Genomic DNA, 19823 nt, shown 5'->3' on the forward strand with positions numbered 1-19823 from the left:
AACACATGTGGAGTTATGTACTTAACAAAAAAAGGTGAAATAACTGAAAACATGTTTTATATTTAGTTTCTTCAAATTAGCCACCCTTTGCTCTGATTACTGCTTTGCACACTCTTGGCATTCTCTCCATGATCTTCAAGCACACCTCTGATTATATATATATATATATAAATATATATATATATATATATATATATATATATATATATATATATATATATATATATATATATATATATATATATATATATATATATATATATGTGTGTGTGTGTGTGTGTGTGTGTGTATATACGTTTAGTAATACAGTCTAAATGTTTAATTACCGAAAAAACGTAATTTATTACTGCATTTTAGGCAACACTGCTTACTTTATTTTCCCTCGCTTCTCTGCGTGTGTTTAAGAGCGCACTGCTGTTTTAGGTGGAGACAGGTGTGGACAATATTGGAGACGGACGCATTTGTCCCACACTAAAAGTACACAGCGAAGGAGAAAACTATTTGATGTTTTGCAGCGTCCGTCAGCTGCTGTGACTGAGAGTAAAGATGGAAGTTATGTACTTAACAAAAAAGGTGAAATAACTGAAAACATTTTTTGTATTCTAGTTTCTTCAAAATAGCCACCCTTTGCTCTGATTACTGCTTTGCACACTCTTGGCATTCTCTCCATGGGCTTCAAGTACACCTGTGAAGTGAAAAGCATTTCAGGCGACTACCTCTTGAAGCTCCTGGAGAGAATGCCAAGAGTGTGCAAAGCAGTAATCAGAGCAAAGGGTGGCTATTTTGAAGAAACTAGAATATAAAACATGTTATTTCACCTTTTTGTGTTAAGTACATAACTCCACATGTGTTCATTCATAGTTTTGATGTGACAATCTACAATGTAAATAGTCAAGAAAATAAAGAAAACACATTGAATGAGGAGAAGATGTGTCCACACTTTTGGCCTGTACTGTATATATGTGTATATGTATATATATATATATATTTGTTTTATACACACACACCAGCCCCCAGACGCATGTTTTTCTATCAATGTGGCCCCAAGTCTAAATAATTGCTGAGGTCTGTCTCAGGCGGTCTAGGTCCGCCTGCTTGGACCGGTTCTGTGTTCAGAGGACTCGGTTCACCAAACATACTATACAGCTTGTTATTGGTCCAAGCAACAAGTAGGTAGCGGCAACAGTGTATGGAGTTGTGCTCTCCTTTCCTACCTTGTGGTACCGGCTGGCAATATCTGCACTGATGGCACAAACCAGAGCGCCGATGTCGTCCACAAAGCGGCCAGGGAAGCGCTGACGGCGTGGAAGGTCCAGCTTTGAGGTGAGGAATAAATGATGGGCCATGCTTTTGGTCTGGAAGATGGCAAAGACACAGCAGCTTTGATTAGAATGTTCATGCTGGAAGGACGCTGTCCTAAATGTATCTGCTGACCATGAGCTGGAAGAAGAACCAGGCCTGCTGCAGCGCTGCTTCCCTCACATTGCTGCTGCTGACAACCCACTGCAGAGCTAGCTCTTCATGGAGCAGCTAGATGGAGACCCACACAGAACATGAGGATGGAAACATTAATCAGGACAAACTGAATGTCTAATTATAAATGGATGACTAAAGAGGCACAACCGCAGTCATGTAATGATTGATGACCATTATTAACAACAAACATGTGATGATGTTAGTTTTGTAGATGCGTGTTGTACCTTCTTGGTAAGCTGCCTTGACGGAACTGAAAATGAGGCCACGCTGTCCAGAAAGGCGGACATGCGATTGTTGCTGCGGTCGATTGCCTAAGTCGGCGTGATGGTGAGGTGAACATGAACACAGACACACACACACGTACAGATGAGGACAACATGGGTGTGAAAATAGACTAATGAAAGAACCCGGGTGGCGTGCAAGGTCTCAGACATGACATGTATGCTTTGTTATGTGATGAAGAAGCAGCCAGGATGCAGCATGCAGAGAGAGAGAGAGAGAGAGAGAAAGAGGAAGACGCAGCAGTAGGAAACCAAAGGTAATCCACCCGATTAAGGGCTGCACGGCAAATCAAAATAAGATCACAATCTTTTAATTTGGCTCTTTGGTTGTTTGATTTACTGGAGGAGAAACAGTCGTAAATCCTCTCTCTGCATTATATCAACACACTAGTTGTGCATGAACCCTGGTGTCATGGCGGTGAAGTTGTGATCTTAAATCTCAAAAGCTGCACAGACCTACACGGCAGGAAGGTCAGGAGGACATCTGCACCTGCTTGAGCTCGCAGCTGGAGTTGGGGTTCCGACGTAGCACAGATCTGGAGCCCCCGGGGGCGTAAGCAGAATTGACCCAGGAGTGGGAGCGATCAATGCCCTGCCACAAGTCATGGTGAGCCCGTCAACACACACACATAGTGTGGCGAGAGGCAAGGACAAAGTGAATCATTGCCACATAAGTGAAATTGAGGCAAAATACATCAGCATGGGAGTGGGAAACAAAGAGTGGAGGCACACAAGAGGATAGAAGCAAACAGCGGAATACAACTTGATTGCAAAGTCATTCTGCTGGACATCAAATACTAATGATGACACAAAATGGAATCCTCATGTTGCGCCATTGCTTTCAAGGAAACATGGATAGAAATATACAAAGGAGCAAAAAAGAAGTGAAAATGACACTAATAGATGGAGGTCAGCTACCTTGCTGCCTATGATCCTCTGCACTTCTTCGTCAGGAGAAAGTGGCGTGCTGGCCAAGTCGGGGTCAGAGTTGCTGATACTCTTAGACCGAGCCAGGTTCAGGCTGCTGGGCCTGCCCGTGGCCCTGGAGAAGGTGGCGTACTGCAAGGGTATCTCATAGGACTGAGCGCCGGCTGCGGGCGGGAAAAAAAAGCGTCACTTGGCCGACGTCCGCTGACACGACTTTCTTTTTTTTCCTCCCGGTGCGTGTGTTTGATGCTAAGCTTACTTGGCGGCGGCATGGCTGGCTCAGCAGTTGGCAGGCGGAAGCAGTAATGGATGAAGGATGCCAGCAGGTTGTTGCGCCCGTGCTGGTCCTGGTTCCCTTCCAGATTTTTGTGGATCTGGTTGACCAGCAGAGCCATGGCTTCAAAGGCAGCCCGGCCAAGGTTTACTGTGGACAAACAAAGAAAATGCATGCGTGTTGCTTTCTAACCATGGATTACCAGGAATCAACTAAACAATCACCAATTTGGCCCGCAATGACCGGAGGGTACACGATGAGCTGGATCAGTTTGTTGAGCAGCTGGTGGAGAAACCTGACACAGGTGTCCAGCAGGGCACCCCTCAGCGTGGCCATGCTGGCCTTCAGCTCGCCTTCCATGTTGGCCTCGGTGATGATGACGTCTTTGAGGCGGAAGGGGAAGGAGTACTCCTCTAGCACGTACACTAAAGTGAAGAACTTGTCCAGGTGGGGGTCCTACATTGGAAACAAATGATTATACTCTTACTTACCTTCATATTATTCTTTTATATTAAACCCTGTTTACCACATCCCAAAAACAAGGGCAGGCTAATTGGACATTCTAAATCATGCGTAGGCAAAATAGGGCCCGTTAAGATTTTCAATCCGGCCCGTCGGACGTTCTTCATCATTTTTTTTAGACCTTTAAGATCCAAAGTGTATTTGCTATTATGATGTGCAGTCATGTTTTTGAATGAGCGTAAGTCTTCAACTATAGAAAGTATTTCAATGTTTGAAATCTGCACTTTTGAGTGTTCTAGGAGTTATTCCAGTAATCTAAGTCACAGCAGCTCAGACCAGGAACAAAGCAGAGGGTTTTCAGAGCAGACAGACCCAAACACATGTCACAAACACATGTGGAAGCACATTTTTACAACAAATGTCTGCATAAAAGTGATAATATAACATATTGTAGGTGTTTATTACACTTTACATTCATATTTTGCTGATTGTTACATTTTTGTTGTGATTGTAAAAGATGTCTATGGAGGAGTGATGTTCATATGTTGTTAATATTCAGTCTTTTATTGTTCATAGTTAATATTTTAAATCCCACTTTCTTTATTTTCATGTACATTTTGGGTGTCCCATTCGGTAAAAAACTGTAAAATTCCATTCCGTTTTTTGAGGTGGTCTGTCATAACTTTTTTAGAACTCTATGGGACATTGGGACTTTTGGTATTAGTGTTCCTAAGAGCCAAACACACATAGTGTACATCTACATGTGTATATATCATTTATACACACATACTGTACATCCAAATGTGTATATATCATTTATACACACATACTGTACATCTAAAAGTGTACATATCATTTATACACACATACTGTACATCTAAATGTGTATATGTCATTTATACACACATACTGTACATCTAAATGTGTATATATCATTTATACACACATACTGTACATCTAAATGTGTATATATCATTTATACACACATACTGTACATCTAAATGTGTATATATCATTTATACACACATACACATTGGGCCCCCCCAGACACATTTTGTCTCTCAATGTGGCCCCTGAGTCAAAATATTTGTTATAAATGGTCTAAAGGTGTGAATGGTTGTTTTTCTGTGTGTTCCCTGTGATTGACTGGTGACCAGTGCAGGGTTTACTCTGCCCTTTCACCCCCAAAAGAGGAACCCCAAGTACTCAACACATTTTGTTTGGATCATATTTTTTTTTATATTTAATGAAAAAACGCAGAAGTGATATTTTGACGCAAAAATAATGTTTAATTTCCGCATTTTTGCAGATATTTCACATGCCTGCAAATAGTTGATGCAACCGCAGTTCAGCAGGTTCACCACTAGGTAGAGCAAATACTCTAATTTGGCTTTTATTTAAAAATTCCAGAAGATGGCCAATACTTGACCTTCCGCAAGTGTAAACGTGTGATGTACTTGAATGTAAAACCCCTCAATGAAAACACTTATTACTGAGATCTGTGGGCCAGTTCAATTTACTCAAAAATGTTATGTAGGAGGTGGAAAGAGGAAGAGACGAAAACACTGCGAGGATTAGGATTTTTAGAGCAAATGTTAATTTTGATCTCATTTCAAAAACTAATTTTAATTGTGATGCTCGGGCTGGACAATTATTCAAATGTTGATATCGATTTCGGCTTCTCACTATCAAGAAAATATAATAATAAAAAAAAATAAAAATAACGGGGTGCAAATTCCAGAGCTTGTAACGGTGGAACGGATGAGTGAAAAAAGCATGTCTACTAGAAGTTTGGGATCTCACCCAGGTTGCTACTTATTATTTGACACATGGCTAGTATGCCTAATCAATAATCACTAAACTCAACAAAAAAACAAGGCATATGATTTCTGCGTAGACATAACAGCAGACAGAATTGGCCAATGAAAGTAAATCCGCTGTTAAACGTATAAAATCACAGAAATTGACAGAAATGTGAGTCAAATGCTGAAGGAACATTTGTTTGGGAAAATAATGTGTCCACTTATTCATTCCTCAAACACGCAACCACCTCGTCCTTAATGTGGAGGCGGTCACTTGAAAGTAAAGTAGCAAGAACATTCCATACACACGTCCTCTGCTTGTGAACGACATCATCCACGTAAGATCAACTTACTAACACAACAGCAGTTGCAACTTGAGAGGCGCTCGCTCTCTTTTTCAATCAGCCTCAAGTCGCTTCCACACGTCAAGCTGCGAACAGCAGCACACTTCCCCCCTTTCACAATAATAGCGCGGTGCGCCACATCCGCTCTGACTTTGCAGACAAATGAAAAGTTTCAAAAAAGTACCTTATAAAAGCATATTGAACTTAGAGCACTTATTGATACATATACACAATTATTATGCTTTGACCTAAAATACTGGTCAAAAATGTCCAAAAATAAATTGCACCAATAAATGTGAGATTTTGCATTTAATTACCAAACATTTTATCTTTGACACAAAAGTACACCTCTATGGTAGTAAAATAAGTTTAAAAGGTAAAAAAATGGAACCAAAAACAATTAAAATGGAAAAATTTAATTTATTTTTTATATTATTTAAATGTAGTATTACTATTATTTTACATATTGTGGTTTATTCATTAGTAAATGATATCAGTTTTTAAAAAAAACTATATTTAAAGTTGAGTTTTGGCGGTAGAATAAATAGTCATGTTTTCAAATGAATGAATAATCGTGTAATTCAGGGAAGCTCACACTTTTTCTGCAGGCGAGCTACTTTTTAATCGACCAAGTCGAGGGGATCTACCTCATTCATTCATATTCATTTATTTATGAAAGAGAGGTTAAGAAGTGAAAGGTGTTTAATGATAATACAAGCATGTTTCTTTCATGAAGACAAGAATATAAGTTGATGACTTGCATTGATTGGAATCAGACAGTAGTGATGATAACCTCCACATTTTACAATGGAGGAGAAAAGATTTAGGGCTATATAAATAAACATTGATTGATTGATTGATTGAAAAAAAGTCCTCCTTTCTGTTCAATACCACATGAAAGTTTGTCCAGCTTCCATACTCCTTTTTATACCCTTTACAAGAAATACATTGGCGGCAAACTCCGTAGCTTGCTAGCTTGTGCGCTCTAGCTTTCGGAGACTCTTATTTTGTTAGCGCAGGCAGGATGGAGCAGGGCTTTTTTGGGAAGACAGGAACTGTGCGGTCAGTCTTTAGAGTTTTGCAAGAGTCTGTTGAATTAAAAAGTGTTTCTGGCCTTCCTGTCGGTCATTTTTTCTTAATAATGATGTGGCAGCAGCCAGCGTCATCTCACAAGACCCTCGGGTGCTGTGAATGTCAATCAAGTGACCAAAGACTTGGTGAAGATTGATGATCGCTCATTTTCAGGTCTTTTTTTTTTTTATGCCTGGCTGGCGATGGACTGACACACCCTCCACCATCTACCGCTAGCTCGCCATCCACATAATGGGCACCCCTGGTGTAATTCATCGTGATTACTATATCTATCAAAATAATGCTGATTACCCTATTTTTCGGAGTATAAGTGGCTCCGGAGTATAAGTTGCACCGGCCGAAAATGCATAATAAAGAGGGAAAAAAACATATATAAGTCGCACTGGAGTATAAGTCGCATTTTTTGGGGAAATGTATTTGATAAAAGCCAACAGCAAGAATAGACATTTGAAAGGCAATTTCAAATGTCTAAAGAATAGTGAACAACAGGCTGAATAAGTGTACGTTATATGAGGCATAAATAACCAACTGCTATGTTAACGTAACATATTATGGTAAGAGTCATTCAAATAACTATAACATATAGAACAGGGGTCACCAACGCGGTGCCCGCGGGCACCAGGTAGCCCGTAAGGACCAGATGAGTAGCCCGCTGGCCTGTTCTAAAAATAGCTCAAATAGCAGCACTTACCAGTGAGCTGCCTCTATTTTTTAAATTGTATTTATTTACTAGCAAGCTGGTCTCGCTTTGCTCGACATTTTTAATTCTAAGAGAGACAAAACTCAAATAGAATTTGAAAATCCAAAAAAATATTTTAAAGACTTGGTCTTCACTTGTTTAAATAAATTCGTAATTTTTTTTTACTTTGCTTCTTGTAACTTTCAGAAAGACAATTTTAGAGAAAAAATACAACCTTAAAAATGATTTTAGGATTTTTAAACACATATACCTTTTTACCTTTTAAATTCCTTCCTCTTCTTTCCTGACAATTTAAATCAATGTTCAACTAAATGTATTTTTTTTATTGTAAAGAATAATAAATACATTTTAATTTAATTCTTCATTTTAGCTTCTGTTTTTTCGACGAAGAATATTTGTGAAATATTTCTTCAAACTAATTATGATTAAAATTAAAAAAAATGATTCTGGCAAATCTAGAAAATCTGTAGAATCAAATTTAAATCTTATTTCAAAGTCTTTTGAATTTCTTTTAAAATTTTTGTTCTGGAAAATCTAGAAGAAATAATGATTTGTCTTTGTTAGAAATATAGCTTGGTCCAATTTGTTATATATTCTAACAAAGTGCAGATTGGATTTTGACCTATTTAAAACATGTCATCAAAATTCTAAAATTAATCTTAATCAGGAAAAATTACTAATGATGTTCCATAAATTATTTTTTTAATTTTTTCAAAAAGATTCAAATTAGCTAGTTTTTCTCTTCTTTTTTTCGGTTGAATTTTGAATTTTAAAGAGTCGAAATTGAAGATAAACTATGTTTCAAAATTTAATTGTAATTTTTTTCGTGTTTTCTCCTCTTTTAAACCGTTCAATTAAGTGTAAATATCATTAATTACTAATAATAACATAGAGTTAAAGGTAAATTGAGCAAATTGGCAATTTCTGGCAATTTATTTAAGTGTGTATCAAACTGGTAGCCCTTCACATTAATCACTACCCAAGAAGTAGCTCTTGCTTTCAAAAAGGTTGGTGACTCCTGATATAGAACATGCTATTTGTTTACCAAACAATCTGTCACTCCTAATCGCTAAATCCCATGAAATCTTATACGTCTAGTCTCTTACGTCAATGAGATCAATAATATTATTTGATATTTTACGCTAACGTGTTCATAATTTCACATATAAGTCGCTCCTGAGTATAAGTCGCACCCCCGGCCAAACTATGAAAAAAACTGCGACTTATAGTCCGAAAAATAGGGTATTATTTCTGGCCATAATCGTCCAGCCCACGCTCATTTGCCGGCAAGGAGAAGCCATCATAACAGAAGAGTCCGACTCACCTGTGCTGACAACTTCCAACTAAGTGCTGACTGGAAGCGTCATGCATGTTTCATGCCGATGTGAAAACAGAAAGACGGTGGTAAAAAGATGGGCTGAAAGACATATGAGCATAGCGTACCTGTGTGTGCACTGAGGACGTCGCCGTCACCTCCACGTTGAACACACCTTTGTGATTATCCACCCACTTCATGCCCGGGAGCTGGACCTGCCCGAGTCATCTCAGTCAACTGCCGTTCATATTCATTCATTGAAATTCCTTCACTCACATCGGGGGTCAGCACAGAGTAGCTGGGCGGGAGCTTTTCCACAGACACGGGCAAACTGAAGGCACCGGTGCGCAGTCGGCCATGCTGCATGAGAGGGATCCACTGCCAGGAAAGAGAGAGAGCACACTACTTTACTTTGGAAGGCCATGGCTACAGTGGCTGACTCGCGTCCACAGAAGCGGTTGTCGACATAACCGATACTAGCAATTGACAGTTTTCCTCCATCTGTGCATGTTTTTATTTTATTCTACTTTTCCTTGGCAGGAACTATCCCATTTCACCAAAACCTACCCGGGTGGATTTACTTATTTGGGAACTTGTTTTAGTTCCTGCCAGCCTGGTGGGACTTTTGAAAGGTTCCTGGAATCTTATCGGGGGCAGGCTGTGGTGTTGAACACACTTGGAGGCGTTCCTAAAACTTATTTTTCCAACACAACAGCCACCATAACAGAATGCTAGATGACTTGTTTATTTCTTGTGTATTTCTATTACAAAACCCAAACTAACTTACACATCTGTGAAGCCACCATTAATACTGAAAGGCACATACAACATATGTTGCCATCCAAGCAACGTTACCATGGACGCCCCTGCTTATTTCAGCAAGACAATGCCAAGCCAGGTGTTACAACAGCGTGGCTTCACAGTAAAAGAGTGTGGGTACTAGACTGGCCTGCCTGTAGTCCAGACATTGAAAATGTGTGAAGGCTAAAATATGAGAAGGGAGACTGTTGAACAACTTAAGCTGTACATCAAGCAAGAATGGGAAAGAATTCCACTTCAAAAATGTGTCTCAGTTCCCAAACCTTTACTGAGTGTTGTTAAAAGGAGAGGCCATGTAACACTGGTAAAAATGCCTTTTTTGCAATGTGTTGCTGCCCTGCCCCACTAATTCAGTCTTATAGTGACTTGTATTTTTCATGCACTTATTTTTGCTGTATTTATCTGGCACAAGTGGAAAGCCGGTCCCTGAAAATAATGGCTACTTTAAAAGCGGTCCATGGTGCAAAAAAGGTCGGGACCCCTGTTTTAAACGGTGAATGGTAAACTGACTATACCTGTCTAGCGCTTTTCTACCTTCAAGCTATTCAAAGCACTTTGACACTAATTCCACATTCTGGCCCAAGGACACAGCCGACATGACTAGGATGGCGGAAGCTGGGATCGAACCTGGAACCCTCAAGTTGCTGGCACAGCTGCGCTACCCCACCGAGTCATGCCGTCCCCAGTCTTAGTATTTGATGTCTTTAATGGCTAAGCTTTCGTTGTTTTCAATAATGGTTTGTACTGTATCACTTTAAGATTTATTTCAATGAAAAGTGCCTAAGAAATCAATTATTATTCATTATTTCTGGCAGGCGGTGTCACAACCTACTCTGTTCAGCGGTACTTGAACGCATCGTCTCTTTTTTTTTGGAGTACAGAACGATCACTCTGTTCTAAGAGCACAACAATTGAATAGCTGAGTTTAGGGCTTATTCATCATTTTGACCTCGGGGCCAAACTTTTTCACTGCAGAAGGGCAAATATGAACTGAATTAGTAATCTTACTCTTGATTGTAATCATATTTAATAATTATATCTAACTTACTTACAGTTTAACACGGTCAAATGATATGAAACCACGTGTTAATCCCAAAGATTATCATCAAGGCTTAGGTCAGGCTGGTTACAAAAATAAATACTAATAAAGTGTACGGCAAAAGAAGGGACTCATACAAACTGATGAAAAATACATTGATAAACAATTATGCAGCGCTAAAATAAACCAAAGTGTAACAAAATTAATAATAATCACCATTAATAATAATTTCCTAAATAAACCATAAAATGTATGTGCAAATGAAGGTACAACTTCACCACTTTAGTCATAATGTTTGCACTTAAGAAGATTCACTATGCTTTAGCTCCAGACTTCTTCTGTTTGTTTGTTATTGACATTACATAAGGACCATAGCTAATCTTTTTGGCGGCCCTCGGTTAAAAAAGCACTAGTTTAGTTGCTCGGATATCAATGTGTTTATATAAGTTTAGATTGGGGTATGTCTTTTCTTAAAGGGGAAAGATGTTAATGTCTCTTGTTTTCATGTGAGCATTTAAGCTGGCTGGCGACAGTCAGTCCGTGAGTTTGTTAAAGTGCAGTTATTAATCACGCTTTTTCTGTCATTTTAATTTTAAAGCGTAACATTAAACTACTCACGAGCTACTGGTTGTAGACCCCTGCTCTAGGGACTATGGGGGAAAAATATTATTTTGGCTAACTGGCATTTTGACAGAAATGTTAATGAGTATGCATTGTCCCTGTTACAAAAACAAGTTATGTTGTCGTACGCTGCTTAACAACGTTATTAGTACACACAAGTCAACATTAACTGACACATTTTCTAAGAAATGACCCTTTTAGCTCTTAAATGTTATGTATGTTGATATAAGCGGGTAGTTTTTAGTAATAAAAAAAGACTGGTTGTAAGCCGGCTCCAATGTATCAAACAGAGTGGGTTTGAAGTTTCTCACAGTGTAGCCCACGGGGGTCTCCAGAGGGGTGTTCTGTTTGGTTTGGCAGCTGATGTGGTAGAAGGTAAAGAGAAGGTGGTGGTTGTCTGTGAGGTTGGCAGGAATTTTCAGCTTCATCTCCTCATAGAACTCAGGCGACCTGAGGGATGGTGGACGCGAGAGTTAAACACTCAGATCAAGCAAAGGAACCCTGAAATGAATTCAGCCTGGAGGGGCTTCACAAACAGGAAGGAAGTGTAGTGGTCGTACTTGTTGTGGTAGACGATGGGGGTGAACGCCTCTCTCATGAACTCGGCACAACTGGACTTCCCAAAGAAGACCTGGTCAAATCATTTTTGAAAGAGTACCAATCAATACTGACTTGAAGTGACCCCATAAGAGCATAGTTACTGTGGGTGTAGTTCTCCCTCGCTATAAAGGACATACCATACTGTATGTAGCAAGCGTGTGAAACCAGAGCAGCCTGACAGAGCTCACTCAACTTGCTTTTGCTCAGATCTTCCACCAAGACATAAGTATATAATATTTCACCGCCTTTGGCTGTTCTTAGCAACAGGAATGACTTTCTCCCTGAGAGCAATGCTGTCATCTGTGACTCACCGGCAAAGCTTGGCTGGGGTCCTCCCCTGCCATGAACTCAACTTTCACGGCAATGTTCCTCACCGAGCCCTGGCGGCTGCTGAAGTTCAGGCTTTGAGGATAAACGTAGAGCAGGTTCCTGGCAGGCAAAAGAGAAAAAGAGAAACAAAATGGTAGAATTCATCAAATTGCTGTAAAATACTGCATTAAAGGGGTCATGTGATGCAAAACTCCATGTTCTTGACTGTTGCCACCTGATGTTGTCTATTTGGTTGGACTTTTTCATCTTTTACTTAGGGCTTGTGTTTCTATGTATGAGTGCACATGTGTACATTCAGTGTTGATAATGAAATTGTGTTTTTTAAGACTACTTATTGCCACAAAAGATTTTCTGTGCTACAAAATTTTTTTCTGTGCTACTAATTTTCATTTAGTAGCACCGGTGCTACTAGTGGAAAAGCTAAGCCTACAGCCCTGGTGTGTAGTTGTAACTTAGATCTGTCAGTAGACTCCATATGGAAGCGCTAAAAACTTCAACATGGCTAATGGAGAAAATACGCAGTGGAAGTGGAGGCTCGTATATATGACTGGCCACAAAATGGTCCATTCTGAAGAGAACCACGGCTGGAAGATGATGTGTAAAACATCATCTATGCAGAATTTTGAGCAAAGAACCACCATTCCATGTTATGTAGGTCTCATGGAAATGTTTTAAATGTAGAAAAAACATCATCAATGACACCTTTAAAAGTTCTAACTGTAACATGCAGTAGTGTATTCACATAGTGGACGTGTGACCTGGAATAGTGTCTGCATGGTGAGAGTGACCCTGACCCTGAGCCACTCAAACATTAGAGGTGACTTTAGTTCATATTTTGGAACAGCTGATTTTGATGCACCTATCAAAGGGGAACTGCACTTTTTGGGGGAATTTTCTAATTCCAAACAACACGTTTTTCCATTTTTTGTAAATAAAAGACGAAAAATGTCTAGTACAAGACGGACAACAATGTAGCCAATGTGATTTATATATTGTACCTTTAAAGGCCTCTAAAAACATTTAAAAAAAACCTCCTTATATTCAGGCTCAAAAAGATAAAGTTCTGGATAGGGTTGTACAGTATACTGGTACTAGTAAAGTACCACCATATTAATGAATCATATTCAGTACTATACCACCTCTAAAAAGTACCGGTTCCCCCCCTCTCTCCCTTTTTTTTAACGGGCATGACGGCGCGTCGTCGTCACGTCTTGACATTGCTGGTTTTACAAGCAGAGGAGCATGTTCGGCAGCGCACACACACAGAGTACATACAAGCAGACACAATGTGTAGACAGCAGACACAATGTGTAGACAGAAAAGGGAGAATGGACGCATTTTGGTGTAAAAAGTCAAGATAAAGGTGAAGTTATAACACTGAAACACCCTCAGGAAGAGCTGCTTTAACACATTCAGCTAACATCCATCCACAGTGTTTTAGCTACTTCTAAATCACTAATCCTGGTCTCCATGGCGACAAATAAAGTAAGTTTCTTACAAGTATCATTATCACTGCAGGACCAGGAATAGCTTAACAGCTCACTGGCGTCACAATGTAAACAAACGCCATGGGTGGATCTACACCTGACATCCACTGTAATGATACCAACAAGAGCGTATCTAGTCGATACTACTATGATTACCTCGATATTTTTTATCTTCACAAAATCTTTTTTCCTTTTTTTTTTTTAAATGTAAATTATGTTTATAAAGTCATTAAATATGTCTTTGAATATGACCAATGTATGATCCTGTAACTACTTGGTATCACATCCATACCTAAATGTGTGGTATCATCCAAAACTAATGTCAAGTATCAAAGAAGAGAAGAATAAGTGATTATTACATTTGAACAGAAGTGTAGATAGAACATGTTAAAAGAGAAAATAATGTTAAAAGAGAAAATAAGCAGATATTAACAGTAAATGAACAAGTAGATTAATAATCCATTTTTACAGTTTGTCCCTAATAATGTGTACAAAATAATAGGTGTATAAATGACACAATGTTACTGCATACGTCAAATTAGGAGCCTTTGTTTGTTTACTTACTAATTAAAGAAAATGTGTCTAGTATTTTCACTATTTTATTTAAGGCCTAAATTGCAATAAGAAACATGTGTTTAAAGTATCGTAAGATTTTTTGTTTAAATAAAGCCAATGCAATTTTTTGTGGGTCCCCTTTATTTAGAAAAGTATTAAAAAGTATCGAAATACATTTTGGTACCGGTACCAAAATATTGGTATCGGGACAACCCTAGTTGTGGATCATCATGTGTCCCAAAGTAGTCGTTGTTGGCTGTCATGGAGTCTGTCATGATTAATAGTTGTTGTTGTTGGAGAAAATGGCGAACATTGCGATGCGCTCTGTGCGCTTTATAGGCGCAACACATTGAATCTCCATTACCTGCGTTGTTAGCCGCCCCTTGCTAGGGGTTTTTATTACGATTTAGGGTGTGCTTGTTTCACATTGTGATTGTGAATGATAGTGCAGTTGCCATGAATCACCCTGCAACAACATCTTCAAAACAGTTGTTAGAATCACCCTGCAACAACATCTTCAAAACAGTTGCCATGAATCACCCTGCAACAACATCTTCAAAACAGTTGTTAGAATCACCCTGCAACAACATCTTCAAAACAGTTGTTAGAATCACCCTGCAACAACATCTTCAAAACAGTTGCCATGAATCACCCTGCAACAACATCTTCAAAACAGTTGCCATGAATCACCCTGCAACAACATCTTCAAAACAGTTGTTAGAATCACCCTGCAACAACATCTTCAAAACAATTGCCATGAATCACCCTGCAACAACATCTTCAAAACAATTGCCATGAATCACCCTGCAACAACATCTTCAAAACAGTTGTTAGAATCACCCTGCAACAACATCTTCAAAACAGTTGCCATGAATCACCCTGCAACAACATCTTCAAAACAATTGCCATGAATCACCCTGCAACAACATCTTCAAAACAATTGCCATGAATCACCCTGCAACAACATCTTCAAAACAGTTGTTAGAATCACCCTGCAACAACATCTTCAAAACAATTGCCATGAATCACCCTGCAACAACATCTTCAAAACAGTTGCCATGAATCACCCTGCAACAACATCTTCAAAACAATTGCCATGAATCACCCTGCAACAACATCTTCAAAACAATTGCCATGAATCACCCTGCAACAACATCTTCAAAACAGTTGTTAGAATCACCCTGCAACAACATCTTCAAAACAGTTGCCATGAATCACCCTGCAACAACATCTTCAAAACAGTTGTTAGAATCACCCTGCAACAACATCTTCAAAACAATTGCCATGAATCACCCTGCAACAACATCTTCAAAACAGTTGTTAGAATCACCCTGCAACAACATCTTCAAAACAGTTGCCATGAATCACCCTGCAACAACATCTTCAAAACAGTTGTTAGAATCACCCTGCAACAACATCTTCAAAACAGTTGCCATGAATCACCCTGCAACAACATCTTCAAAACAATTGCCATGAATCACCCTGCAACAACATCTTCAAAACAGTTGTTAGAATCACCCTGCAACAACATCTTCAAAACAGTTGTTAGAATCACCCTGCAACAACATCTTCAAAACAGTTGCCATGAATCACCCTGCAACAACATCTTCAAAACAATTGCCATGAATCACCCTGCAACAACATCTTCAAAACAGTTGCCATGAATCACCCTGCAACAACATCTTCAAAACAGTTGCCATGAATCACCCTGCAACAACATCTTCAAAACAGTTGCCATGAATCACCCTGCAACAACATCTTCAAAACAATTGCCATGAATCACCCTGCAACAACATCTTCAAAACAGTTGTTAGAATCACCCTGCAACAACATCTTCAAAACAGTTGCCATGAATCACCCTGCAACAACATCTTCAAAACAGTTGTTAGAATCACCCTGCAACAACATCTTCAAAACAGTTGCCATGAATCACCCTGCAACAACATCTTCAAAACAATTGCCATGAATCACCCTGCAACAACATCTTCAAAACAGTTGTTAGAATCACCCTGCAACAACATCTTCAAAACAGTTGTTAGAATCACCCTGCAACAACATCTTCAAAACAGTTGCCATGAATCACCCTGCAACAACATCTTCAAAACAATTGCCATGAATCACCCTGCAACAACATCTTCAAAACAGTTGTTAGAATCACCCTGCAACAACATCTTCAAAACAATTGCCATGAATCACCCTGCAACAACATCTTCAAAACAGTTGCCATGAATCACCCTGCAACAACATCTTCCAAACAATTGCCATGAATCACCCTGCAACAACATCTTCAAAACAATTGCCATGAATCACCCTGCCACAACATCTTCAAAACAGTTGTTAGAATCACCCTGCAACAACATCTTCAAAACAGTTGCCATGAATCACCCTGCAACAACATCTTCAAAAGAATTGCCATGAATCACCCTGCAACAACATCTTCAAAACAATTGCCATGAATCACCCTGCAACAACATCTTCAAAACAATTGCCATGAATCACCCTGCAACAACATCTTCAAAACAGTTGTTAGAATCACCCTGCAACAACATCTTCAAAACAGTTGCCATGAATCACCCTGCAACAACATCTTCAAAACAATTGCCATGAATCACCCTGCAACAACATCTTCAAAACAGTTGCCATGAATCACCCTGCAACAACATCTTCAAAACAGTTGCCATGAATCACCCTGCAACAACATCTTCAAAACAGTTGCCATGAATCACCCTGCAACAACATCTTCAAAACAATTGCCATGAATCACCCTGCAACAACATCTTCAAAACAGTTGTTAGAATCACCCTGCAACAACATCTTCAAAACAATTGCCATGAATCACCCTGCAACAACATGTTCAAAACAATTGCCATGAATCACCCTGCAACAACATCTTCAAAACAGTTGTTAGAATCACCCTGCAACAACATCTTCAAAACAATTGCCATGAATCACCCTGCAACAACATCTTCAAAACAGTTGTTAGAATCACCCTGCAACAACATCTTCAAAACAGTTGCCATGAATCACCCTGCAACAACATCTTCAAAACAATTGCCATGAATCACCCTGCAACAACATCTTCAAAACAGTTGTTAGAATCACCCTGCAACAACATCTTCAAAACAGTTGTTAGAATCACCCTGCAACAACATCTTCAAAACAGTTGCCATGAATCACCCTGCAACAACATCTTCAAAACAATTGCCATGAATCACCCTGCAACAACATCTTCAAAACAGTTGTTAGAATCACCCTGCAACAACATCTTCAAAACAGTTGCCATGAATCACCCTGCAACAACATCTTCAAAACAGTTGTTAGAATCACCCTGCAACAACATCTTCAAAACAGTTGCCATGAATCACCCTGCAACAACATCTTCAAAACAATTGCCATGAATCACCCTGCAACAACATCTTCAAAACAGTTGTTAGAATCACCCTGCAACAACATCTTCAAAACAGTTGTTAGAATCACCCTGCAACAACATCTTCAAAACAGTTGCCATGAATCACCCTGCAACAACATCTTCAAAACAATTGCCATGAATCACCCTGCAACAACATCTTCAAAACAGTTGTTAGAATCACCCTGCAACAACATCTTCAAAACAATTGCCATGAATCACCCTGCAACAACATCTTCAAAACAGTTGCCATGAATCACCCTGCAACAACATCTTCCAAACAATTGCCATGAATCACCCTGCAACAACATCTTCAAAACAATTGCCATGAATCACCCTGCCACAACATCTTCAAAACAGTTGTTAGAATCACCCTGCAACAACATCTTCAAAACAGTTGCCATGAATCACCCTGCAACAACATCTTCAAAAGAATTGCCATGAATCACCCTGCAACAACATCTTCAAAACAATTGCCATGAATCACCCTGCAACAACATCTTCAAAACAATTGCCATGAATCACCCTGCAACAACATCTTCAAAACAATTGCCATGAATCACCCTGCAACAACATCTTCAAAACAGTTGTTAGAATCACCCTGCAACAACATCTTCAAAACAATTGCCATGAATCACCCTGCAACAACATCTTCAAAACAGTTGCCATGAATCACCCTGCAACAACATCTTCAAAACAATTGCCATGAATCACCCTGCAACAACATCTTCAAAACAGTTGTTAGAATCACCCTGCAACAACATCTTCAAAACAATTGCCATGAATCACCCTGCAACAACATGTTCAAAACAATTGCCATGAATCACCCTGCAACAACATCTTCAAAACAGTTGTTAGAATCACCCTGCAACAACATCTTCAAAACAATTGCCATGAATCACCCTGCAACAACATCTTCAAAACAGTTGTTAGAATCACCCTGCAACAACATCTTCAAAACAATTGCCATGAATCACCCTGCAACAACATCTTCAAAACAATTGCCATGAATCACCCTGCAACAACATCTTCAAAACAGTTGTTAGAATCACCCTGCAACAACATCTTCAAAACAATTGCCATGAATCACCCTGCAACAACATCTTCAAAACAGTTGTTAGAATCACCCTGCAACAACATCTTCAAAACAATTGTTAGAATCACCCTGCAACAACATCTTCAAAACAGTTGTTAGAATCACCCTGCAACAACATCTTCAAAACAATTGCCATGAATCACCCTGCAACAACATCTTCAAAACAATTGCCATGAATCACCCTGCAACAACATGTTCAAAACAAACAAATGGGATTCCGAATACAAAATGTTGAATCAGAGTTAAAAATAAAATGTGTGGGTTTGTGACCTGCATGCTAACTGTTGTATGTGAGGGTTTACATTTGAGAGAAGGTCATCAAGACTAAGGTCAAGACCTGGGATCGAACCAGAGCTGAGCTAATGTTTCACCACAGGTTTTTTTTATGAATATAAAGGCTCATGTTTCCTCATCCAGTTTGATCAGCAGAGCAAAGCAATCAGGATGATGAGGGGCCTGTGCTTGCTTTGTGTGGTCATGGGGCTCACACGCGTCCACGCCGCCCCCCTCAAGACGACGGAGGACGTCAACGTGCTCATGTTCGGCGTGATTCAGTTCGGCGAGTCCCTCAACTACGTCTCCGAAACCACCGAGGCCAAGATAGCTAGGATCGCCAAAACTCTGAATGGCCATGAGGGTGCGCTGAGGCGGCTCGGGGAGCAGACGGAGCAGGCGGCCGAGGTGGAGAAGCAGATCAAGGAAGTGATAGCGCTGCTGCAGGTAAGGAATAGGAGCAAGAATGTAAACACCGGATGTTTATGCTGTGAAAGATGTTCCATAAGGACAAACTGGGAAGACATAACATTCTTGTGTCGTCTTCTTGTGTATTTTTTCATGTGACGAGAAGTCAGCTGGACAGTTCTTTAGGTACCCCTGCACAGTTCTATACGCATAGAGCATGAAGGGCAAAAACAAAAGGCTAGTAATTAACACATTATTAATATACCAAAGACTATAAAAAATGGGAGCCATTACCTCCCTGCTTGGCACTCAGCATCAAGGCTTGGAATTGGGGGTTAAATCACCAAAAAATATTCTTGAGCGCTGCTGCTCACTGCTCCCCTCACCTCCCAGGGGGTGATCAAGGGTGATGGGTCAAATGCAGAGAATAATAGGGTTAGGGTTAGGATGGGGGCATTTGGCTTCAAAACTAGTTTTTGACTGTCTGTGGCAGGGAAAAGCCTCTTTGTAAAGGCA

The 19823-nt window shown here is 39.6% G+C and overlaps 1 protein-coding gene across 3 annotated transcripts in view; it reads right to left on the reverse strand.

Moving 5' to 3' along the window:
• The window catches only part of LOC133651715 (dedicator of cytokinesis protein 7-like), an 81395-nt gene that overhangs the window by 27103 nt on the left and 34469 nt on the right, over positions 1-19823 (reverse strand). Inside the window, exons 15-26 of one of the 3 annotated variants that reach the window (XM_062049767.1) lie at positions 12064-12181; positions 11713-11783; positions 11464-11602; positions 8950-9051; positions 8802-8888; positions 3183-3414; positions 2944-3108; positions 2676-2848; positions 2248-2349; positions 1701-1787; positions 1435-1530; positions 1215-1355 (exon numbers count right to left, since the gene is read on the reverse strand). In XM_062049767.1, the coding sequence (XP_061905751.1) occupies positions 1215-1355; positions 1435-1530; positions 1701-1787; positions 2248-2349; positions 2676-2848; positions 2944-3108; positions 3183-3414; positions 8802-8888; positions 8950-9051; positions 11464-11602; positions 11713-11783; positions 12064-12181 (1513 nt within the window). The remainder of the gene's footprint in view (positions 1-1214; positions 1356-1434; positions 1531-1700; positions 1788-2247; positions 2350-2675; positions 2849-2943; positions 3109-3182; positions 3415-8801; positions 8889-8949; positions 9052-11463; positions 11603-11712; positions 11784-12063; positions 12182-19823) is intronic. The other 2 variants (XM_062049768.1, XM_062049769.1) reach the window with 2 other exon arrangements.

The sequence above is a fragment of the Entelurus aequoreus genome, linkage group LG06 (assembly GCF_033978785.1).
Source record: "Entelurus aequoreus isolate RoL-2023_Sb linkage group LG06, RoL_Eaeq_v1.1, whole genome shotgun sequence".
NCBI lineage: Eukaryota > Metazoa > Chordata > Actinopteri > Syngnathiformes > Syngnathidae > Entelurus > Entelurus aequoreus.